At 44.2% G+C, this 25948-nt stretch overlaps 2 protein-coding genes across 4 annotated transcripts in view; both read right to left on the bottom strand.

Annotated features, from left to right (window-relative positions):
• Positions 1–5535, bottom strand: part of erich3 (glutamate-rich 3) — a 52830-nt gene extending 47295 nt beyond the window's left edge. Inside the window, exon 1 of the mRNA XM_080195073.1 lies at positions 5465–5535. Coding sequence (XP_080051199.1) covers positions 5465–5484 — 20 coding nt within the window. The 5' untranslated portion in view covers positions 5485–5535. The remainder of the gene's footprint in view (positions 1–5464) is intronic.
• Positions 5536–10726: 5191 nt separating this feature from the next.
• The window catches only part of LOC145348280 (pancreatic alpha-amylase-like), a 32645-nt gene continuing 17423 nt past the window's right edge, over positions 10727–25948 (bottom strand). For all 3 annotated transcript variants that reach the window (XM_080196478.1, XM_080196479.1, XM_080196480.1), the window contains exons 7-10: positions 24777–24876; positions 20505–20626; positions 20287–20412; positions 10727–10944 (exon numbers count right to left, since the gene is read on the bottom strand). In XM_080196478.1, coding sequence (XP_080052604.1) covers positions 10755–10944; positions 20287–20412; positions 20505–20626; positions 24777–24876 — 538 coding nt within the window. In that variant the 3' untranslated portion in view covers positions 10727–10754. The remainder of the gene's footprint in view (positions 10945–20286; positions 20413–20504; positions 20627–24776; positions 24877–25948) is intronic.

Below are 25948 nucleotides of genomic sequence, written 5' to 3'. Positions count from 1 at the left end.
TCTCAGAGGCTATTTCCCCGGGTTGAAATGGTCGCTACGAGAGGACACAGGTTTAAGGTGCGGGGAGGAAAGTACAGAAGTGATGTTAGGGGTAAGTTTTTCACTCAGAGGGTGGTGAGTGAATGGAATCGGCTGCCGTCAGTGGTGGTGGAGGCGAACTCGCTGGGGTCTTTTAAAAGACTTCTGGATGAGTATATGGGGTTTTATGGGATTGGGGGTTATAGATAGGTGTTGATGTGATCGGCGCAACTTGTGGGCCGAAGGGCCTGTTTGTACTGTAGCGTTCTATGTTCTCAATCAGCAATTGTGATCTGAATCTGACTCGGCAGCAATAATCAAAATAGAATCAAGCCAAAAACTGACTCTGGGTCAGAGGAGCAAATTCATAGATTCACAGACATTTACATCACAGAAAGAGGCCATTCAGCCCATTGTGACCATACCAGTCAACAATGATCTGACCACACTAACCCCATTTTCCACTGCTTGGCCCATAGCCCTGAAGGTTGCAACAGTGCAATATTGAAATGATTCTTAAACATTCCCAGAGTTTTTCACTCAACTACCCTTTCAGGCAGTGAGTTCCAGATTCCTATCACCATCTGACTGAAAACACTTCTCCTCAAATCCCCTTTTAGCCTCTGACCTCTTAGCTTAAATCTATGCCCCTTGGTTATTACCTCCCCCCACCCCTCCAACTGAGATCACCCTATCTACCCCTCTCATCAACTTATACACCTCTATCAGATCCCCTTTCAATCTTTGCTGCTCCAAGATGTGGAGAATGCTGCATTCTCTCCCAGAGCAGCAATGTGAAAGTACAACAGTAACTAATCGACCTTGGTTGCTAAGATTTTCCAGCCACAATCATGTACTCTGTTCCACATCCCTTGACATGGTTAAATAACAAAGGTCATCCTCAGTTTTAGATGGCTAATTTGTGAGTGTGTCAAGGTTGTCTCAGAGTCATACCTAAAGGTTGCTACTGCTTGGTTTTTGCAAGAGTTCCTTAGATGTCAATGTTTGCAACATTTAAAGGCATCTTGATAGATACATAAATAGGTACGGAATAGAGGGATACGGACCTTATTGACATAAAAGATTTTTAGTTTAGAAAGATATCATGTGTCAAAGCAGGCTCGGTGTCCTGAAGGGCCTGTCCTTGTGCTGTACTGTTCTTTATTAGTTAGCAGTTGCAACAAAGGGTGGGAGGATATCCTGAATAGTCACCCTGCTGATAAGCAGCTCCACTACTGAGGGAGTGCCGCACTGTCAGAGGCTCAGTGCTGAGGGAGTGCCGCACTGTCAGAGGCTCAGTGCTGAGGGAGTGCCGCACTGTCAGAGGCTCAGTGCTGAGGGAGTGCCGCACTGTCAGAGGCTCAGTGCTGAGGGAGTGCCGCACTGTCAGAGGCTCAGTGCTGAGGGAGAAGCCTGCAGCCCAATCTGCTTATTGAAGAGTAAGTGTGTTCTCCCTGATGTCCTCGGATTAGTATTAACACTTGAACCAAAGCAGAGAAACAGAATTGTACATTATCACATTGTTGTTTGTGAGAACATGCTGGGTGCAAGCTGCTGGCAATGCTTGTGATATCACGGCAGTAACTGTATTCTCCTGGTGTGTAATGTTTGGGAAGTTCTGACCCATTACTCGATGCTGTGAAAATGCAAGCCTTTTCTGTCTCTAACTGTAATAATTATTATTTAAAACCATGCTGCAAATTAACCTGCTGTTTCGTTAGAATGAGGCATTGTCTCTGTTTCAGTGCGATTGCCATAACTTAAAGCACGCACAAACACAGCAGATAATACCTCAACTGTAAAATTTACATTCTCACATTAAAATCCCTCTGCAGCACATCCCTCTTATATCTGTAATCTCCCCAATCTACAAAAAAAGTTCCGAGACCAATGTGTTCCTGTAATTGTGGCCTCTTGAACATCTCCCATTCCATCATGTTGCCTACAACTGCCTGGCCCTAAACTCTGGAACTCTCTCCCTGAACCTCTCTACATCTCTCTCTTCAGATGGTCCTTAAAACAGATTGATTTTAACAGCTTTCTGTCCCCTACGTGTCACTGGGTGGCTCTGTAGGAAACCTCCCTTGATGAGCCCTCCACTGAAGCATATTGAAATGCTTTACCGTGTCACAGGCGCTTTATAAATTCCAGTAGGTATTGTTGTCTGGCACTTTATACAGGCTCGGTACACAGAGATTACAGCAGTTTACATCCTGACACAGAATGTCACCAGTGACACACATACATCTGATGAATCAGCGATAACCAATCCGCTGCCCCGGTATTTTATCTTGTTGCCAGGAGAACGGACCAATGATCTAAGAGTCTAACATTACAGTGGCAATTCACTACTTGTCTGAAAGCATTAGTAATAATTTGAAAAGCTGATGGCCAATTATTGTTTCAAAGTCATTTCCACTTCTACCATCCCTGATTTTTAATTCCATCAAGCCAGCCATAAGGAAGACGACACATTAACACAAACTCCTCATGCTGACAGGTCAACATGTTAAGCAGAAAGTGGCCATTCAGCATCCTGAGCCCCTTTACTACTCAATGAGATCATGGCTGATTTGTAGTTTAACTCCATCTAACCACCTTAATTACTTGTAATATCCTTACCCAATAAATATCTATCAACCTCAGTTTTGAAATGTTTAATTTCAGCAATGTTTTGATGGAGAGGATTCCAGATTCCCATTTCCCTCTGTAAGGAAGCCCTCCCTGACATCATCCCTGGCTCTGATTTTAATATTCTGTCCCCACTCCTTGATCTGATTCCTCCTCATTAGAGGTGTTTTTCTCTCTCCCTATCCTATCAGGCCTTTAATCTGCTTAATCATCTTGACTAAATTGCCCTGTAATCTGCTAAACTCCAGGAAAAGCCAAGTCTATCATTGTAATTTAATCCTTTAACCCCTGGTATCATTCTGGTGAATCTCCTTCCAGTGCATCCTTCCTGAGATGCAATACCCAGGAATGAACAATTCATCCAGGCTGAGACTTCTGACCAGTGCAACTGGAACAGAGCTTCCTCCGATTTGTATTTAAGCAGCGTCTGCACTTGGAGGAACGTGTGCACTCCAACACATTCTCTCTTCCACCTTCTTCCGACGGGAAAAAGATACAGAAGTCTGAGGACACGTCCCATCCGACTGAAGAACAGCTTCTTCCCTGCTGCTATCAGACTTTTGAATGGACTTCCCTTGCATTAAGTTGATCTTTCTCTACACCCTAGCTAGGAATGTAACATTACATTCTGCACTCTCTCGTTTCCTTCTGTATGAATGGTGTGCTTTATATAGCACGCCAGAAACAATATTTTTCACCAGATACTAATACATATGACAATAATAAATCAACTTAAAAATCATTCAGGTAATTTTGCGGTAGCCTCAGAAAGATTATTGGAAATCTGGAATTCTCCTCCTCAAAACACTATAGACAGTGGCAGTCAATGTCATCTTTCTAATAAAAAGGGAGGGGGGTAGCTAAAGAAAATGTTGGTTACTTAGAGAGTGAAACATTCCTACTTTTATATTCCATTCCCTTTGCAGTAAAGCCCAACATTCCATTTGCCTTCCTAATCACTGCTGTAATTGCAGACTGTTTTGATTTATGTACCAGGGCACCCGGATCCCTCTGTACTGCAGACTCTGCAATCTTTCATCATTTAAATAATATGCTGCTTTATATTCTTTCTGCCAAAGTGGAGAAGTTCACATTTTCCCACATTATATCCCATCCGACATTTTTGTATGCATTCACTTAACCTAATATCCCTTTTTCAGATTCTTATGTCCTCTTCACAACTTACTCTTTCAACTTTCTGTGTGACAACCACATTTTTAGGGACCACATATTTGTCCCCCTCATTCAAGTCACTGATGTAGTTTTTAAACAGTTGACGCTCTACCACTGATCCCTGTGGCACTCCATTAATTACAGCTTGCCACCAGAAAAAAAAACACCCATTATTCCTGCTTCCTGTTAGATAGTAAGAAGTCTCACAACACCAGGTTAAAGTCCAACCAGTTTATTTGATAGTAAACACAGAAGCTTTCGGAAATGCTGTTCCTTCGTCACGTGTGTGGAAGGTTCTGATCAGAAAAGGGCATATAAAGGCACACACAGTTTACAGAATACTAATTAGAATGCAAGTCTTTACAGCTAACCTGTTATTCGTCTTAAAGATGCAGACAATGTGAGGTTAGCTGTAAAGACTTGCATTCTAATCAGTATTCTGTAAACTGTGTGTGACTTTATATGCCCTTCTCTGATCAGAACCTTCACGCACTTGACGAAGGAACAGCATTTCTAAAAGCTTGTGGGTTTATTATCAAATTAACTGGTTGGACTTTAACCTGGTGTTGCGAGACTTCTTCCTGTGTTTACCCCAGTTCAACGCCAGTATCTCCACATCCTATTAGATATACAGTCCTTTATCCATGCTAAGACATAACCTTCTACACAGAGTTCTTATCTTGTGCAGTAACCTTTGAATTGACACTTTATTAAAAGCCTTTTGGAAATCCAAGTGCACCACATCCACAGGTTCCCCCTTATCTACGTCACTTGATACTCCCTCAAGGAGCTCCAATAAATTAAAAGAGAAAATGCTGGAAAATCTCAGCAGGTCTGGCAGCATCTGTAAGGACATTAAAGAGCTGATGTTTCAAGTCCAGATGGCCCTTTGTCAAAACTCTGGTCATCTGGACATGAAACATCAGTTTTTTCTCTCCTTACAAATGCTGGCAGATCTGCTGAGATTTTCCAGCATTTTCCCTTTTGGTTTCAGATTCCAGCATCTGCAGAAATTTGCTTTTATCCATTAAATTAAACAGGATTTTAATTTTACAAAGCTATGTTGAATCTGTCTGATCTCACCATGATTTCATAAGTATCTTACTATAACCTTCTTAATAATGGATTCTAGCAAATTTCCCAAGACAAATGTTAGGTTTACTGGTTTGTAATTTCCTACTTTCTTGAATTAAGTTGTTGCAACTCTTTGTATCTCTCTCTCTCCAACTCTGCATCTCCATCTCCCACTCTTTCTTTCAAGCTCATTCTCGATCTCTCTTTCTGTGTACATCACTCTCTCCATCCTTCCCTTTCTCTCCCTCTGGCTGTATCTCCCTCTCTTCCCTCCATCTCCCCTTCTCCCTCTTTACCTTCCACCCTGTCCTTTTGCCATCTCTCCCTCTCTTTTGCACTCCCTCCATCTCTTTCCACCTCCCTCAGTCTCTCCCAGCCTTTGTCTCTCTCTCTCTCCCTCCCTCACTATCAGACTCTGTGTCACTGTCACTTTGTGTGTCTCTCTATCTCTCGTTCTGTACCTGCCTCTGTCTCCCTCACACACTCTCTCTCTGTCACTGTCTCTCTTTCTGTCACCATCTCCCTCACATTCTCTGTCATTCTTTCTGTCTCGGTCTCTCTCTCTTACCCGGGGTGTCTCTGGCTCATTCTCCGATGCTGCTGCGCTGGGCCCGGGCTGTAGGCGGCTCTGAGTCTCCGGGACTCCGAGTCCGGGCTCAGGGCCTGAGCGACGCGTTGCTATGGCGAAGGCGGGGCCAATGGCGGTAACTAGGGGCGGGGGCCAGTGGCGGTAATTAGGGGCGTGGCCAGTGGCGGTAACTAGGGGTGGGGCCAGTGGCGGTAACGGGGAGCTGGGGGCAGTGGCTGTTACTAGGGGCGGGGCCAATGACGGTACCTAAGGGTGGGGCTGTTGCTCACATTACGCTGTCTTTTCCAGTCAATCAGTTTGACTCCGCCCCCTTGTTGGCCGGGGTTCTGGAAAGTTCTCTGAGTGTCGGTGCTGCGCGGGAAGCGGAGAGATGGAGCGGGGAGCACCGACTCTGAGGCAAGGAGATTTTCCAGAATTTTCTGTGTTTATTTCAGATTTCCAGTATCTGCAGCATCTTCCCCAATGTCTGCTGAGAGTAAAAAGGATTCAGTGATCTGGGTACATCCCCCCCCTCCCCCACACAAAAAATCCAATTAACCCCAAAATCCCCCTTCCCACATATCTGTAAACCAGCTTCCCCATCCTACCCTCACACAGCGCCTGGCATCCCAGAGCTGGCACCTCCTGGACACATGGTCAGCCAGGACACTGTGAGTATGCATAATTTCACACATATTACAGGACACGCACTCGAATGCACTCAGCTGCCCTACCATGGCTTTACTTTTCTTACATGTTCTTTAGTCTAGGTTGTAGTATTCTGGCCCCAACACTCCCTTATACCGGACACTGATTTTTCACATGGTGAACACTTAGTGGTCAATCAACTTTCCAGTTTCCCGCAACCTTGAGAGTGCATTTTGCCCCATCGCTGCCTCAGAGGAGTAGAAATAAGAACATAAGAAATAGGAGCAGGAGTAGGCCATCCAGCCCTTCGAGCCTGCCCCACCATTCAATAAGATCATGGCTGATCTGTCGTGGCTCAGTTCCACAGTCCCGCCCTCTCCCCATAACCCTTAATCCCCTCTCTTATCAAAAACCCATCAACCCGCGTCTTAAAAATATTTAACGAGGCAGCCTCCACCACTTCAACAGGCAGAGAATTCCAGAGATTCACCACCCTTTGAGTGAAGAAGTTCTTCCTCAACTCCGTTCTAAAGCGCCCCCCCTTTATCTTGAGGTTGTGCCCCCTAGTCCTGCTATCCTTTCTGAGTGGGAAGAGTCTCTCCACCTCTATCCTATCCATCCCATTCATCATCATATACGTCTCAATGAGATCTCCCCTCATTCTTCTAAACTCTAATGAGTACAAGCCTAGTTTATTCAGCCTCTCCTCATAGCTCAACTCCGGCATCAGCCTAGTAAACCTTCTCTGCACTCCCTCCAAGGCCAAAATATCCTTGCGTAAGTACGGCGCCCAAAACTGCACACAGTACTCCAGCTGCGGCCTCACTAATGCCCTATACAGCCGCAGCAAGACCTCCCTACTTTTATATTTACTCACTAGATAACTAACCTAATGAAGCAAGATCACCCACCCCCACTTTTTTTTAAGTCTGTAAATCCCTGGTCCTGGGAACTTGTCAGTCTTAGCTCTTTTAGTTTTCCCACTGTCTTGTCCCTGGACATGGTTATTGTTTGAAGTTGCTCCCTTTGTTTCACTTCTTGATTTTCAAGTGTCTTTGGGAATTTTTTTATCCTCTCTAGTGAAGACAGACACACAAAACCCATTCAATGCTTCCACCATTTCCTTGTCTTCTATTATTAATTCCCTGGACACTCTTTCTAGAAGATTAATATAATCTTTAGTTATTCTTTTCCTATTTAAATATTTGTAAAAACTCTTTCTATCTTTTTAAATCACATATAAATATAGAAACATAGGAAATAGGAGCAGGAATAGGCCATTCAGCCTCTCAAGCCTGCTCCACCATTCACTCAGATCACGGATGGTCATCCATCTGAATAGCCTGATCCTGCCTTCCCCCATATCCTTTTATTCCCTTCATCTCAAGAGCTATATCTAACTCTTTAAAACTTAGTGTTTTGGGCTCAACTGCTTCCAGTGATACTCACCAGCTTTCTCTCATACTTTACCTTCTCCCTCTTTGTTATTTTTTAAAATGATTCTTCGCTGCTCCTTAAATGTGCAACGATTACTTCCTTACTAATTGATTTAAACAATTTTCCGACAATAGATGTTAAGCTAAATAATGTATAGCTACCTGTCTTTTGCCTCCTTCCCTTTGAATAGGGATGTCATGTTGACAACTTTCCAATCCTCCGATACTTCTCCAGAATCCAATGATGCTTTGAACATTACAACCAATGCATCCACTATCTCTGTAGCTACTACTTTTAGGATCCTAGGATGCAAGCTTCAGGGCAATGGGACCTATCTGCTTTTAGCCCCATTCATTTGGTTCATACAGCTTCTGTAGTGATGCTTAATTCTTCCACTATGTTTAGTTTCACTTTAAGTGCACCTGCATTATAATTGAGATTTTATGACATAAAAACAATTACAGGCTTTAAAAAGGCTAAGCTGTTGCTTAGCAATCAGAGGTCCACACTGAAAAGCAGAAGCATTTGAGTTCAGTCTGAAATGAGGTAACCTAGAAGCAAGAAGCGTTCCACGGGAACTGCCAGTACTGAGCAGGAAAATATAGAGGGACAGAAAGTAAGTCTCAGAAGCTGAAGACCAGTCAGAAATCAGGGAATATGAGTTTCAGAAAGTTGAACAAACAAAGAGCAGAAATTAGGAAAAGGGTTACTATCAATGAAGTCAGGAGCAGAGAGAGGCTCCCAATTAAAGGTAGGGCAGCAAGGTACAAACCTGGAGATGTTGGCTAGCAATGGCCAAACAGCTGTAGTCATCTCAAGGTTGGTGATGCCTTAATGCAGCCTGTGGTGTTCTGTTGGCATGGCTGGGATAAATGAGAGATTGTGTGGAAGTTTGAATGCACATGGTGATCCAGGGCAGAGAAATATCAAAAGGAGGTTGAAATCCCAGAAGTGGATCCTTGGTGAAGGCATCCTTGAGAAATATAAAGTTGGAGAAGATCCCAGGCATGTTCTTTGAGAGTGGATTTTGGAAACCCTGGTATGAAAATTAGAATTCTGGAGAGACCAGTTGGCACAGTGTGACAAACATCTGTGGGGATTTCTCTGGAAAATCCAGAGAATTTGCATTGGGCGGCATTTGTTCAGAGTATGGTGTGTCTGACAACATTTCTCCTATTGGTTTGCATGGGTTGAGTACTTATTGAGAACATTATAGTATAAGATACATTTTGTAACATGTGCTATCCTTACAAATCTATATACATTGTGTACATGTATAAAGCTATAGCTGGGCTGAAGGTGTAGTGGATTTTTGAGCTGCAACTCCTGTACTTTATTCAAAAATAAATGGGTGAGATCCTAAATGAATATTTCTCATCTGTATTTACCATTGAGAAAAGCATAGGTGTTAGGGAACTTGGGGAAATAAATAATGATGTCTTGAGGAGTGTACGTATTACAGAGGAGGTGGTGCTGGAAATCTTAAAGCGCATCAAGGTAGATAAATCTCTAGGACCTGATGAAGTGTATCCCAGGACATTGTGGGAGAATAGGGAGGAAATTGCGGGTCCCCTAGCCAAGATATTTGAATCATCGATAGTCACAGGTGAGGTGCCTGCAGATTGGAGAGTGGCAAATGTTGTGTCTTTGTTTAAAAAGGGCTGCAGGGAAAAGCCTGGGAACTACAAGCCAGTTAGCCTCATATCTGTGGTGGGTAAATTGTTGGAAGGTATTTTGAGAGACAGGATCTACAGGCATTTAGAGATGCAAGAACTGATTAGGGACAGTCAGCATGGTTTTGTGAGTGGAAAATCATGTCTCACAAATTTAATTGAGTTTTTTGAAGGGGTAACCAAGAAGGTAGATGAGGGCAGTGCAGTTGATGTTGTCTACATGGACTTTTGCAAGGCCTTTGATAAGGTACCATGTGGTAGGTTGTTGCATAATGTTAAACCTTGCAAGATCCAGAGTGAGGTATCTAAATGGATACAAAATTGGCTTCTTGACAGAAGCCAGAGGTGGTTGTAGAAAGTTGGTTTTCAAACTGGAGGCCTGTGACCAGCAGTGTGCCTCAGGGACCAGTGCTGGGCCCACTGTTATTTGTCATTTATATTAATGATTTGGATGGGAATATAGGAGGCATGGTTAGTAAGTTTGCAGATGACACCAAGATTAGTGGCATAGTGGACAGTGAAGAAAGTTATCTCCAATTGCAACGGGATCTTGATCAATTGGGCCAGTGGGCTGACAAATGGCAGATGGAGTTTAATTTAGACAAATGCGAGGTGATGTATTTTGGTAGATTGAACCAGGGCGGGACTTACTCAGTTAATGGTAGAGCGCTGGGGAGGGTTACAGTACAAAGAGATTTAGGGGTACAGGTTCATAGCTCCTTGAAAGCGGAGTCACAGGTGGACAGAGTGGCAAAGAAAGCGTGCGGCATGCTTGGTTTCATCGGTCAGAACATTGAATACAGGAGTTGGAATATCTTGTTGAAGTTGTACAAGACATTAGTAAGACCACACTTGGAATACTGTGTGCAATGCTGGTCACCCTATTATAGGAAGGATATTAATAAACTAGAAAGAGCGCAGAAAAGATTTACTAGGATGCTACCGGGACTTGATGGATTGAGTAATAAGGCGAGGCTGAATAGACTGGGACTTTTTTCTCTGCAGCATAGGAGGCTGAGGGGTGACCTTATAGAGGTCTATAAAATAATGAGGGGCATAGACAAGATAGATAGTCAATATCTTTTCCCAAAGGTAGGGGAGTCTAAAATTAAAGGGCATAGGTTTAAGGTGAGAGGGGAGAGATACAGAAATGACCAGAGGGGCAATTTTTTCACACAGAAGGTGGTGAGTGGCTGGAACAAGCTGCCAGAGGTAGTAGTAGAGGCGGGTACAATTTTAACTTTTATAAAGCATTTAGATAGTTACATAAGTACGATGGATATAGAGGGATATGAGCCAAAGGCAAGCAATTGGGATTAGCTTAGGGGTTTCAAAAAAAAGGGTGGCGTGGACAAGTTGGGCTGAAGGGCCTGTTTTCCTGCTATAAACCTCTATGACTCTAAATACCTTTTATTCCAAACAAAGCCTGAAATCTATTGATGACGCAACATAACAACACTGACCCTCATTGGTCTTTGATCAGCAACGATACAGCACAGATTCTTCACCATCCTTTTAATCACAATTGACAATTACAATTTAGCATCAACATGAATGGCTAGCATGGGATCCTCCGCAGTATTACTGATTTGAAGAGACACTCTGCTGTCTGGACCAACATCGACCTGCAAACCCGTGCAGCGATCGCCCTCCTTCTGTCCTGAGATAACATCACAGTATGTTCCAGCAGGGAGCTCTGTCTGTAAAGTAACATCCATGTTCCTGCATTGGAAGAGAAACCAAATGATAGGTCACTTGCAGAGACTGAACATCCATGGACAGCAAAACAGAATAAACATTGGAGCATAGGATCTCAGTGAAGGAGTAAGCCATTTGGCCCTGCAAGCCTCCCCCACCATTTGATAAAATCATGGCTAATCTGGTTTATGGTTCCAACTATACTTTGCTGTCCGTCCTCCATAACCCTTGACTGTCCCATAACCCTCGACTTCTGTGTCTGTCAACAATCCGCCCAACGCATTAAATAATAGGCTACTTTTCTATTATACCTACCAAAGCAGACAAATTCACATTTTCCCTGCTGCCTCACAGAGCCAGGGACCCTGGGTTTGATTCTAGCCTTAGGTGACAGTGTGGAATTTGCATGTTCTCCCCATGTCTGCGTGGGTTTCCTCTGGGTGCTCCAGTTTCCTCCCACAGTCCGAAAGATATGCTGGTTAGGTGCATGCTAATTATAGGTGCAGGGAATTACAGGCTGGTTAGTTTAACGTCTGTTGTTGGAAAAATGCTTGAATCCGTCATCAAAGAAGAAATAGCGAGGCACCCAGAGAAGAATTGTTTGATAGAGCAAGACACAGCACGGATTCGTTAAGGGGAAGTCATGTTTGACGAATTTATTGGAATTCTATGAGGATGTAACTAGTGCGGTAGACAGAGGGGAACCGGTGGATGTAGTGTTTCTCGATTTTCAAAAGGCGTTTGATAAGGTGCCGCACAAAAGGTTGCTTCGGAAGGTTGGGGGCATGGAGTTGGAGGTAAGGTGTTAGCGTGGATAGAGGATTGGTTGTCTAATAGGAGGCAGAGAGTTGGTATCAATGGGTGCTATTCTGATTAGCGGTTGGTAACTAGTGGAGTGCCTCAGGGATCGGTGCTGGGGCCTCAGCTATTTACCATTTAGATAGATGATCTGGAGGAGGGGGCTGAGTGTAGGGTGACGAAATTTGCTGATGACACACAAAGATAAGTGGAAAAGCAAATTGTGTGGAGGGTGTGGAAAGTCTGTAGAGGGATCTAGATAGGCTGAGCGAGTGGGTGAGGACCTGGCAGATGGAGTACAACATTAGCAAGTGAAAGGTTATCCACTTTGGCAGGAATAATAGTAAGAGGGGTTACTATTTAAAGGGCGAAAAGCTGCAGCATGCTACGGTGCAGAGGGACCTGGGGGTCCTTGTGCATGAGTCGCAAAAACCCAGTCTGCAGGTGCAGCAGGTGATCAAGAAGGCGAATGGGATGCTGGCCTTTATAGCGAGGAGGTTAGAATATAAAAGCAGGGAGGTCTTGCTGCAACTGTACAGGGCATTGGTGAGGCCGCAGCTGGAGTACTGTGTGCAGTTTTGGTCGCCGCACTTGCGCACGGATATTTTGGCCTTGGAGGGAGTGCAGAGGAGGTTCACTAGGCTGATACCGGAGATGAGGGGGTTGGACTATGAAGAGAGACTAAATAGACGGTCTGTACTCGTTGGAGTTTAGAAGGATGAGGGGGGATCTTATAGAGACGTATAAGATAATGAAAGGGATGGATAGGGTAGACTCTTCTGCTCAGAAAGGACAACAGGACTAGAGGGCACAGCCTCAAGATAGCGGGGGGGGTGCAGTTTAGAACAGAGTTGAGGAGGAACTTCTTCACTCAAAGGGTGGTGAATCTCTGGAATTCTCTGCCCGTTGAAGTGGTGGAGGCTACCTCGCTAAATATATTTAAGACGCAGGTAGATAGGTTTTTGGTAGGAAAGGGAATTAAGGGTTATGGGGAGAAAGCGGGAAAGTGGAACTGAGCCACTTCAGATCAGCCATGATCTTATTGAATGGCGGGGCAGGCTCGAAGGGCTAGATGGCCTACTCCTGCTCCTACTTCTTATGTTGACGTTCTTATGCTAAATTCTCCCTCAGTGTACCCGACATGCGCCAGACTGTGGCGACTAGGGGATTTTCACATAACTTTGTTGCAGTGTTAATGTAAGCCTACTTGTGACACAAATAAAATAAACTTTTAAACATTATACTCCATCTGCCAATCTTTTGCCCACTCTCTTAGCTTTTCTATAATCCTTTGCATGGTTCATAAAGGAGGTTGAATGTCTTGTCAAGGGGAAAAAGGAAGCGTCTATAAGGATGAAAAAACAAGATTTAGTTGAGTAGCTTGAGAGTTATAAGGTAGCTAGGAATAAGTTTAAAAAAAGGGCTTAGGAGAGCTAGGAGCAGGCATGAGAAGTCCTTGCTAGGTTGGATAAAGGGAAACCCTAAGGCTTTTTACTAATATGTGAAAAATAAAAGAATGACAAGGATGAGGTTAGGGCCAGTCAAGGATAGTAGTGGGAACTTGTGAATGGAGTCAGAAGAGATAGGCGAGGCATTGAATGAATACTTCTCTTCAGTGTTCACTCGGAGAGGGGCCATGTTTTTGAGGATGAGAGTGTGACACAGGCTGATAGGACGGAGGAGGTAGATGTTCTGAGGGAAGATGTATTAACAACTTTGAAAAACCTGAGGGTCGATAAGTCCCCTGGGCTAGATGAGATACATCCAAGGATACTTTGGGAGACAAGGGATGAGATTGCGGAGCCTTTAGCTTTAATCTTTGGGTCCTCACTGTCCACGGGGATTGTGCTAGAGGACCGGAGAGTGGCAAATGTTGCTCCTCTCTTCAAGAAAGGAAATAGGAATGACCCTGGTAATTGTAGGCCAGTTAGTCTTACTTCGGTGGTCGGTAAGTTAATGGAAAGGGTCCTGAGAGATAGGACTTATGACCATTTGGAAAGATGCAGTTGATGCGGGATAGTCAGCACGGTTTTGTGAGGGGTAAGTCCTGCCTCACAAATTTGATTGAATTAGAACATAGAACACTACAGCACAAACAGGCCCTTCAGCCCACAAGTTGCGCCGATCACTTGTATACCTACTAAGCCATAGACCTATCTATAACCCCCAATCCCATTAGGTCCCTTCTTTGAGAAGGTAACTAAGTGTGTAGACGAAGGTAGAGCAGTTGATGTCGTATACGTGGATTTTAGTAAGACGTTTGATAAAGTTACTCTCCACTCACCTGATGAAGGAATAGAGCTCTGAAAGCTTGTGGCACTTACTATCAAATAAACCTGTTGGACTTAACCTGGTGTTGTGAGACGACTTACTGTCTCAGGAGACAGACGGTGGTTGTGGAGGGAAAATTTTCAGACTGGAGACCTCTATTCATGTTGATGCTAAATTGTAATTGTCAACTGATTAAAAGGATGGTGAAGAATCTGTGCTGTATCGTTGCTGATCAAGGACCAATGAGGGTCAGTGTTGTTGTGTCATCAATAGATTTCAGGCTTTGGAATAAAAAGTATTTAGAGTCATAGAGGTTTACAGCAGTGTACCACAGGGATCAGTGCTGGGTCCTCTGCTATTTGTGATTTTTAACAATGACTTGGAAGAGGGGGCTGAAGGGTGGGTTAGTAAATTTGCTGATGACACCAAGATTGGTGGAGTAGCGGATGAGGTGGCGGGCTGTTGTAGGCTGCAAAGAGTCATTGATAGGATGCAGAGCTGGGCAGAAAAGTAGCAGATGGAGTTTAACCCTGATAAGTGCGAGGTGATACATTTTGGTAGGACAAACTTGAATGCGGATTAGAGGGACAACGACAGGGTTCTGAAGAATGTGGAGGAACAGAGAGATCTTGGGGTTCATATCCACAGATCTCTGAATGTTGCCACTCAGGTGGATAGAGACGTGAGGAAGGCTTATAGTGTGTTAGTGTTTATTAACAGGGGGTTTGAGTTTAAGAGCTGTGGGGTTATGCTGCAACTATACCAGATGTTGGTGAGACCACATTTGGAATATTGTGTGTAGTTTTAGTCACCTCACTATAAGAAGGATGTGGAAGCATTGGATAGATTGCAGAGGAGATTTACCAGGAGGCTGCCTGGTTTGGAGGGTAGGTCTTATGAGGAAAGGTTGAGGGAGTTGAGGCTTTTCTCTTCAGAGTGGAGGAGGATGAGAGGTGACTTAATAGAGGTTTATAAGATGATAAGAGGGATAGATAGAGTGGACGTGCAGAGACTATTTCCTCGGGTGGATGTAGCTGTTACTCGGGGGCATAACTATAAGGTTCATGGTGGGAAATATAGGAGGGATGTCTGAGATAGGTTCCTTTTCTCAGAGTGTGGTTGGGGTGTGGAATGCACTGTCTTCTGTGATAGTGGAGTCGGATACTTTAGGAACTTTCAAGCGGTTATTGGGTAGGCACGCGGAGCACACCAGAATTATAGGGAGTGGGATAACTTGACCTTGGGTTTGGACATAGCTCGGCACAACATTGAGGGTCAATGTTCTATGTAGATGGCCTTGACCCTGGCACCAGGGAGTCAACACACCATCCCAGAGTCTCGATTGAGGCCACAGAAACGCCTGTCCATGCCGCTAGCTAGCAAGTCCCCTATTACTACTGCTCATTTGCTCTTTGCCTGATCCTGCTCTACAGCAAAACCAGGTGTGGTGCCACAGGTCTGGCTGCTGCTGGTATCTTTCCCTGACAGGCCGCCCCCTCAACAATATCCAAAACTGTACACCTGTTTGAAAGGGAATAGCCAAGACTCCTGCACTAACTGCCTGCTTCTCCAGGCGGTCACCCATCTACCTGTCTGAACCTGTGGTGTGACAACCTCCCTGTAACTAGTGTCTGTTACACTCTCTGCCTCCTGTATGCTCCATAGTGTATCCACCTGCTGCTCCAACTGAATAATGTGGTCTGTGAGGAGCTGCAACTGGACACTTTCCGTGAGACAAAGTTGTCAGACAGACTACTTGTGAACCATTCAGCCCATCAAGTCTGCTCCATCATTCAAAATGAGTGTGGCTGAACTTGGACTTTAACGATTTTTCTGCCCACTCCTCAAATGTTTAATTTCCCTGACAGCAAAAATCTGCCTATCCTCAGCCTGAAGTATATTCAACAATGGAGCATCTACAATCCTCCAAGGCAGAGAAGATTCACAACCCTTTAAGTGAAAAATTTCTCATCTTAGTCCTCAATGATTGTTCCCTTATCCTGAGACTGTGCCCCGTGTTTTAGATTCTTTGACCAGCAGAAATAATCTCTCACTATCCACCCTATCAATCTCTTCAGAATTTTATGTATTTCAAAGAGCAAAAAAAATTACAGCACAGGAACAGGCCCTTCAGCCCTCCAAGCCTGCGTTGACCATGCTCAAAAATTAAAATTCTAAATTGGGGCAAGGCCCCAATGGTATCAGGCAGAAACTGTCAAAAGTTAATTAGGGGAGTCTGTGGGAAGGCAAAAGGACGTCTGGTAAGTGGGAGGCTTTCAAAAGTGTATTAACCAGGGTTTAGGATAAGCACATTCCTCTTAGAGTGAAGGTCAAGGCTGGTAGAAGTAGGGAACCCTGGATGTTTCAGGATATATTTAAAATGTTGGTGTCCACAGGTGAGGTGCCGGATGATTGGAGGATAGCTCATGTTCCATTGTTTAAAAAAGGCTCAAAAAGTAATCTGGGAAATTATAGGCCAGTAAATTTGATGTCAGTAGTAGGTAAATTATTGGAATGTGTACTGAGAGATAGGATTTACAAATACTTGGATGGACAATGACTTATTAGGGAGAGTCAACATGGCTTTGTACATGGTCGATCATGTTTAACCAATCTATTAGAGTTTTTTGAGGAGGTTACCAGGAAAGTGGATGAAGGGAAGGCAGTGGATGTTGTCTACGTGGACTTCAGAAAGGCCTTTGACAAGGTCCCACATAGGAGGTTAGTTAGGAAGGTTCAGTCGCTAGGTATACATGGAGAGGTAGTAAATTGGATTAGACACTGGCTCAATGGAAGAAGCCAGAGAGTGGTTGTGGAGGATTGCTTCTCTGAGTGGAGGCCTGTGACTAGCGGGTTGCCACAGGGATCAGTGCTGGGTCCATTGTTGTTTGTCATCTATACCAATGATCTGGATGATAATGTGGTAAATTGGATAAGCAAATTTGCTGATGATACAAAGATTGTAGGTGTAGTGGACAGTGAGGAAGGTTTTCAAAGCTTGCAGAGGGATTTGGACCAGTGAGAAAAATGGGCTGAAAAATGGCAGATGGAATTTAACGCAGTCAAGTGTGAGGTATTGCACTTTGGAAGAACAAACCAAGGTAGAAGATACAAGATAAATGGTAGGACACCGAAGAGTGTAGGAGAACAGAGGGATCTGGGAATACAGATACATAATTTCCTAAAAGTGGCATCACAGGTAGATTGGGTCATAAAGAGTGCTTTTGGAACATTGGCCTTTATAAATCAAAGTATTGAGTTTAAGAATTGGAATGTTATGGTGAGGTTATATAAGACATTGGTGAGGCTGAATTTAGAGTATTGTGTGCAGTTTTGGTCACCTAGTTACAGGAAGGATGTAAATAAGGTTGAAAGAGTGCAGAGAAGGTTTACAAGGATGCTGCCAGGACTTGAGAAACTGAGTTACAGAGAAAGGTTGAATAGGTTAGGACTTTATTCCCTGGAGTGTAGAAAAATGAGGGGAGATTTGATAGAGGTGTATAAAATTATGATCGATATAGATAGAGTGAATGCAAGCAGGCTTTTTCCACTGAGGCTAGGGGAGAAAAAAAGCTAGAGGACATGGGTTAAGGGTGAAGGGGGAAACGTTTAAAGGGAATATTGGGGAGGCTTCTTCACACAGAGAGTGGTGGCATTGTGGAATGAGCTGCCAGATGAAGTGGACAGGTTCATGGATGAGAGGGGTGTGGAGGGATATGGTCCAGATGCAGGTCAGTGGGACTAGGCAGAAAAATGGTTCGACACAGCCCAGAAGGGCCAAAAGGCCTGTTTCTGTGCTGTAGTGTCCTATGGTTCTAAGTATATGAGGCCCTGGTCAAGAAGAAGAAGGAGGCACATGACATGGATATGCAGCTGGGATCAATTTAATCCCTTGAAGAGTATAGGGGCTGTAGGGGTAGAGTTAAGGGAGAAATCAGGAGGGCAGAAAGGGAACACAAGATTGCTTTGGCAGATAAGGCAAAGGAAAATCCAAAAAGCTCCTACAAATACATAAAGGCCAAAAGAGAAACAAGGGAGAGAGTAGGGCCTCTTAAGGATCAACAAGATCATCTGTGTGCGGATCCACAGGAGATGGGTGAGATCCTAAATGAATATTTCTCATCAGTATTTACTGTTGAGAAAGGCATGGATGTTAGGGAATTTGGGGATATAAATAGGGATGGCTTGATGAGTTTACATATTACAGAGAAAGAGATGCTGGAAGTCTTAAAGCGCATCAAGGTAGATAAATCCCTGGGACCCAATGAAGTGTGTCCCAGGACATTGTGAGAGGCTAGGGAGGAAATTGCGGGTCCTGTAGCAGGATATTTGAATCATCAATAGTCACAGGTGAGGTCTCTGAAATTTGGAGAGTGGCAAATGTTGTGCCTTTGTTTAAAAAGGGCTACAGGGAAAAGTCTGGGAACTACAGGCCAGTGAGCTTCACATTTGTGTTAGTAAGTTGTTGGAAGATATTTTGAGAGACAGGCTCTACATGCATTTAGAGATGCAAGAACTGATTAGGCACAGTCAGCATGGCTTTGTGAGTGGAAAATCATGTCTCATAAATTTGATTGAGTTTTTTGAAGGGGTAACAAAGAAGGTAGATGAGGGCAGTGCAGTTGATGTTGTCTACATGGACTTTAGCAAGGCCTTTGACAAGGTACCACATGGTAGGTTGTTGCATAAGGTTAAATCGCATGGGATCCAGAGTGAGGTAGCTAAATGGATACAAAACTGGCTTGATGACAGAAGCCAGAAGGTCGTTGTAGGGGGTTGTTTTTCAAACTGGAGATCTGTGACCAGTGGTGAGCCTCAGGGATCAGTGCTGGGTCCACTGTTATTTGTCATTTATGTTAATTATTTGGATGAGAATATAGGAGGCATGGTTAGTAAGTTTGCAGATGACACCAAGATTGGTGGCATAGTGGGCAGTGAAGGTTATATCTGATTGCAATGGGATCTTGATCAATTGGACCAGTGGGCTGACGAATGGCAGATGGAGTTTAATTTAGGTAAATGCGAGGTGATGCGTTTTGGTAGATTGAACCAGGGCAGGACTTACTCAGTTAATGGTAGGGCGTTGGGAGAGTTACAGAACAAAAAGATTTAGGGGTACAGGTTCATAGCTCCTTGGAAGTGTCGTCATAGGTGGACAGAGTGGCGAAAAAGACATTCGGCATGTTTGGATTCATTGGTCAGAACATTGAATATAGGAGTTGGGATGTCTTATTGAAGTTGTATAAAACATTGGTTAGCCATACTTGGAATAATGTGTACAGTTCTGGTCACCCAGTTACAGAAAGGATATTATTATATCCTTTCAGGACGAGAGGGCACAGCCTCAAGATAAAGGGGGGGCAGTTTAGAACAGAGTTGAGGAGGAACTTCTTCACTCAAAGGGTGGTGAATCTCTGGAATTCTCTGCCCGTTGAAGTGGTTGAGGCTTCCTCGCTAAATATATTTAAGACGCAGATAGATAGGTTTTTGGTAGGCAAGGGGATTAAGGGTTATGGGGAGAAAGCGGGAAAGTGGAACTGAGCCACTTCAGGTCAGCCATGATCTTATTGAATGGCGGGGCAGGCTCGAAGGGCTAGTTGGCCTACTCCTGCTCCTATTTCTTATGTTCTTATAGTATTATAGAAAGAGTTCAAAAAAGATCTACTTGGATGCTACCAGAACTTGATGGTTCGAGTTATAAGGAGAGGCTTGATAGACTGGGACTTTTTTCCCTGGAGTGTAGAAGGCTGAGGGGTGATCTTATAGAGGTCTATAAAATAATGAGGGGCACAGATCAGCTAAATCGTCAATATCTTTTCCCAAATATAGTAGAGTCCAAAACTAGAGGGGAGAGATACAAAAGTGTCCAGAGGGGCAATTCTTTCACACAGAGTGTGGTGAGTGTCTGGAACAAGCTGCCAGGAGGTAGTAGTAGAGGTGGGTACAATTTTGTCTTTTAAAAAGCGTTTAAACATATGCATGGGTGAGATGGGTACAGAGGGCCAAACGCAGGCAACTGGGACTAGCTTAGTGGTTAAAAAGGGGGCGGTCTGGACAATTTGGGCCAAAGAACATGTTTCCATGCTGTAAACCTCTATGACACAGCATTACTATATTGCTGCAACATACCATGTCAGAGCCAAATTACTCTTTTATGGTTACATTGCTGTCTCACTGCTGCATCACTGTGCTGCTGCATTATTGTGTATTTCTCTGATACGTATCATTATTGCAATGTTATTGATATGAGGTCCATCTTTAATTACATAGCTGCACTTCCTATACAGTAAGACTCACCAATTATCAATGTTGATTGCGATGAAGCCTCTTTTTCCACGCCCAAATGCAATCTGATTACTTCCATTGTCCCACCAATTTGTAAAAGGCTGCCCATCCACCACATTGCGAAAGATGACCATGTTCCTGCAAATGTGACATAATGACCAGAGTATTTTTATCGGCACTGCTTTGGAATGGATGCTTGCTTATTAATGTGGACTTGGGGATGGACTAACCTGATCTGACGCCATCGGTGCTCACATACCCAGCCATTCCCACACGTGGTGTCAGCATTGAGGGTCACATGTTTGGTCGACCCATCACTATTGCTCGGTGGACCCATCCAATCATTCACATCCTTTGGGAAAGCAGTGGAAAGCAAGTGAAAATGTTTTCATTATTCCTCCACTGCTCTTTTTCTGTATCTCTGCAAATTATTCCTTTTCAAGAATCACCCCAATTTGCTTTTGAAAGTTATTATTGAATCTACTTCCACTGCCCTTTCAGGTAGCACATTCCAGATCACAACAACTCACTGTGTCAAATAAATTGCTCTCATCTCCCCCTCTGGTTCTTTACCCGATTCTCTTCAATCTGTGTCCCCCCTCCTATCACTGCAAACAGTTTCCCCTTTGTTATTCTATCAAAAGTTTCCATGAAATAAAATTCAAAAAATGCTGGAAAAACTGAGCAAGTCTGGCAACATCTGCAGAGAGAGAGAAACAGAATCAAATGTTTTGAGTCTGTCTGACTCTTCTTAAAGACCTCTAATGATATAGCATTGAGATAATGAATCGGTCATCATGACTTTGAATGGCTGAGCAAGCACAGTAGGCCAAACGGACTACTTTTTCTCCTATTTCTCCCAAAGATGTGCTATTAGGCCGTTTGGCAGTAATAAATTGTCCCTAAATTAGTTTCCCTCAATGTGGATGGCCATAAAACATTAGATGAGGGTCATGGGTGGAAGGGGGGACTGGTGGTGTTAAGATGGCGGCACGGGCTTGTTGGGCTGAAGGGCCTGTTTCCCAGGCTGTTTTTGTTCTTTGTTCTTTATTCTTTATTTCTGACTGTTATTTGTCAATTATCAGCCCAAGCCTGAATATCGTTCAGGATTTGTTGCACTTGACATGAACTCCTTCAGTATCTGAGGAGTCACAGATCGTGCTGAACATTGTTCAATTATCAGTGAACATCCCCACTTACGATGGAGGGAAAGTCATTGATGAAGCAGCTGAAGATGTTGGGCATTGGACACTACCTTGAAGAACTCCTGCACTGATGACCTGAGATGACTGACCTCCAACCATCTCAACTATTTTCATTTTTGCTAGATATGACTTCAATGAACAGAGAGGTTCCCCCTGATTCCCATTGATTCCAGTTTTGCTAGGGCTCCTTGATATCACACTCAGGCTTGATATTGAGGTCAGTCATTGTCATCTCACCTCGGGCATTCAGCTTTTCTGAACCAAAGCTGTAACGAAATCTGGAGCTGAGTCACCCTGATGGAACCCAAACTGAGTGTCTTTGAACGGGTTATTGTTGAGGATGTGATCATCAAAATGATGTGATCATTTTGGAAGGAGTAACAGGAATACGGAGTACTGGGCTAATGGTAAGATACTTGGTAGTGTGGATGAGCAGAGAGATCTCAGTGTCCATGTGCATAGATCCTTGAAAGTTGGCACCCAGGTAAATAGCGTTGTTAAGAAGGCATATGGTGTGTTAGCTTTTATTGAAAGAGGGAATGAGTTTCAGAGCCATGAGGTCATGTTGCAGCTGTACAAAACTCTGGTGTGGCCGTACTTGGAGCATTGCATACAGTTCTGGTCGCCGCATTATAGAAGGACGTGAAAGCATTGGAAAGAGTGAAGAGGAGACTTACCAGGATGTTGCCTGGTATGGTGGGATGGTCTTATAAGGAAAGGCTGAGGGACTTGAGGCTGTTTTCGTTAGAGGGAAGAAAGTTAAGAGGTAACTTAATAGGGGCATATAAGATTATCAGAGGATTGGATAGGGTGGACAGTGAGAGCTTTTTCCTCGGATGGAGATGGCTAGCACAAGGGGACATAGCTTTAAATTGAGGGGTGATAGATATTGGACAGATGTCAGAGGTAGCTTCTTTACTCAGAGAGCAGTAAGGGCATGGAATGCCCTCCCTGCAACAGTAATGGACTCGCCAACATTAAGGGCAATTAAATGGTCATTGGATAAACATATGGATGATATTGGAATAGTGTAGGTTAGATGGGCTTTAGATTGATTTCACAGGTCGGTGCAAGATCAAGCCTGTACTGCGCTGTAATGTTCTATGTTCACTGATGATTGAGAGTAGACTGATGGGGCGGTAATTGGCTGGGTTGGAATTGTCCTGCTTTTTGTGTACAGGACATACCTGGGCAATTTTCCACATTGTTGGGTAGATGCCAGTGTTGTAGCTGTGCTGGAACAGCTTGTCTAGGGGCGTGGCAAGTTCTGGAGCAGATCTCTTCAGTACCATTGCTAGAATATTGTTAGAACCTATAGCTTTTGCACTATCCAGTGCTTTCAAATGTTTTTTGACATCTCATGAAATGAATTGGCTGAAGACTGACATCTGTGATTTTGGGGACCTCCAGAGAAGGCTAAGATGGATCATTCACTTGACACATCTGGCTGAAGGCACTCCCTCAGTACTGACCCTCTGACAGTGTGGCACTCCCTCAGTACGGACCCTCTGACAGTGCGGCACTCCCTCAGTATTGACCCTCTGACAGTGCAGCAGTCTCTCAGTACTGACCCTCTGACAGTGCGGCACTCCCTCAGTATTGACCCTCTGACAGTGCGGCACTCTCTCAGTATTGACCCTCTGACAGTGCGGCACTCTCTCAGTATTGACCCTCTGACAGTGCGGCACTCCCTCAGTATTGACCCTCTGACAGTGCAGCAGTCTCTCAGTACTGATCCTCTGACAGTGCGACACTCCCTCAGTACTGATCCTCTGACAGTGCGACACTCCCTCAGTACTGATCCTCTGACAGTGCGACACTCCCTCAGTACTGACCCCCTGACAGTGCAGCACTCCCTCAGTACTTTGATTTGATTTGATTTATTATTGTCACATGTATTAACACACAGTGAAAAGTATTGTTTCTTGCATACTATACATGTTCATTCAGAAGGAAACGAGACAGTGCAGAATATAATGTTACAGTCATAGCTAGGGCGTAGAGAAAGATCAACTTAATGCAAGGTAAGTCCATTCAAAAGTCTGACAGCAGCACAGAAGAACCTGTTCTTGAGTCTGTTGGTACATGATCTCAGACTTTTGTATGTTTTGACCTTCTGACAGTGCAGCACGCTCTCAGTACTGACCCTGTGACAGTGCAGCACCCCCTCAATACTGACCCATTGACAATGCAGCATGCTGTCAGTACTGACCCTCTGACAGTACAACACTCCCTCAGCACTAACCCTCTGACGGTGCGGCACTCCCTCAGCACTAACTCTCTGACGGTGCGGCACTCCCTCAGCACTAACTCTCTGACGGTGCGGCACTCCCTCAGCACTAACTCTCTGACGGTGCGGCACTCCCTCAGCACTAACTCTCTGACGGTGCGGCACTCCCTCAGCACTAACTCTCTGACGGTGCGGCACTCCCTCAGCACTAACTCTCTGACGGTGCGGCACTCCCTCAGCACTAACTCTCTGACGGTGCGGCACTCCCTCAGCACTAACTCTGTGACGGTGCGGCACTCCCTCAGCACTAACTCTGTGACGGTGCGGCACTCCCTCAGCACTAACTCTGTGACGGTGCGGCACTCCCTCAGCACTAACTCTGTGACGGTGCGGCACTCCCTCAGCACTAACTCTCTGACGGTGCGGCACTCCCTCAGCACTAACTCTCTGACGGTGCGGCACTCCCTCAGCACTAACTCTCTGACGGTGCGGCACTCCCTCAGCACTAACTCTCTGACGGTGCGGCACTCCCTCAGTATTGATCCGCTAACAATAGGCACTTCCTGAACACTGATACTTCAGCAGTGCAGTGGTTGGAGTTATTGTCCAATCACAGGGATTAATTTCTATCAGTGAGTCTCCTCTCTCCCTGGAACTGGGCTGAGAAACCCTCAGTGGCCGACAGCTTGGGGAACCAAAGGTCCCAAATCGCCTGTTGCTCCAAAGATTTCCCCCTTCAAACTCAGGCCACGATCTCTGGATTGACTTTTCTGGGAGAGAGTTGCTCCTGACCAACATTATCCTATCTCTTTAGATCCTAAAAACAGTCATCACATTACCTCTCAACCCTCCCTTCTCAAGTGAGAAGTGGGATGGGAGGAGGCGCATGCGGAGCACTAACTCCAGCACTAACCAGCCAGGCTGAGCAGCCTGTTTCTATGATGTAAAACTGAATGTAATATTATGTTGCAGATACTTTGAACCAGAGATATTTATTGACTTAGGGCTGCTCCACTTTCACTCATTCTTGTTTGTGCGGAGTAAGCTTATCAGAAAGTTAGACTTACTTTTCCATTAACGAAATAGCGATCCCACCGGAAGCTGGACATCACACGTGTCTGGCCATAAGGGTGTGCAAGCATGAATGCGACAGCCACTTTATACAGCCTGCAAAGTTGCAACAAGACCACAACTGAGAGATTAAAATTATTCAGAAAAGCTGTCCAGCCTGGGGCTATTATCTCTGGAATATAGAAAATAGGAGATGGAATCAAGTGGGCCCTATCAACATTCTCTGCCATTCAATACAATCCTGGCTGATCTTCAACTGCACCTTCCCATGCTTCCTATCTTATCCCTGAATTCTCTTTGATCCCAAAAACCTATCAAATTCTGTCTGGAATCCTGAAAAACAACCATCTTTCAACCTTCATTTTTTCCATCGTGTTCACAGAGCCTCTCCTTTTAAAAGAAAAACCTGCTTTTGTATTTTCCTTACCAAAGTGAATAACTTCACACTTGCCCACATTATAATCCACCTGCCATGGCTCTACCTAATTACTCACAGCTACCCAACCTGTAAAGGTCTCATTTATTCCTTGTCACTGTTTTCTGTCTATTAACCAATGCTACTGTGTTAGCCCAATCCCAGGAGTCTAATTTTTTGAAATAACTTCTTGTATGGCACCTTATCGAATGCTTCTTGAAAATCCAAATGTACTGCATGCACGTGTTCCTTTTTACTTAACTGCTTGAGATACTTAGATTTCTCAAACATAATTTCCCTTTCATGAATCCGTGTTGGTTCTGCTTGAGCGTAGGATGATTTTCTTAATGGCCTGTTAACAGATCACTAATAATAGATTCTAGCATTTCACTTGCCACTGATGGCCGCTGATGTCAGGTTAACACCTGTATTTCTTTGTTCCTGTCTTTCTGAAACCAGCAATCTCTTTGTTCCATTCCAAATCAAGGAAATATTTTACAGTCCAAAGAATTCTTGAAACTCAAAACTCATGTATCCACCACCTCTCTATCTCTGCAACTATTCCCTTTCACGAACGAAGAAATATAGGCTATCATATCAAGGGGATATGTTACTACTTAATCCCATTAATTGCTTCAGTTCATCAATATTAATTAGTCACTTGTCACACAGACCTTGAATTCCACTGAAAAGAAAGACATGTTGCTGAAGTTTTTCATCTTGCACTCATCAGGACAAATACAAGAATATCAA

This window comes from Carcharhinus amblyrhynchos, chromosome 9, assembly GCF_965287045.1.
Source record: "Carcharhinus amblyrhynchos chromosome 9, sCarAmb.v2.hapA, whole genome shotgun sequence".
NCBI classification, from domain to species: Eukaryota; Metazoa; Chordata; class Chondrichthyes; order Carcharhiniformes; family Carcharhinidae; genus Carcharhinus; species Carcharhinus amblyrhynchos.
Note: the sequence above shows the minus strand (reverse complement) of the source record. Positions and strands in the feature narration are given on the sequence as shown.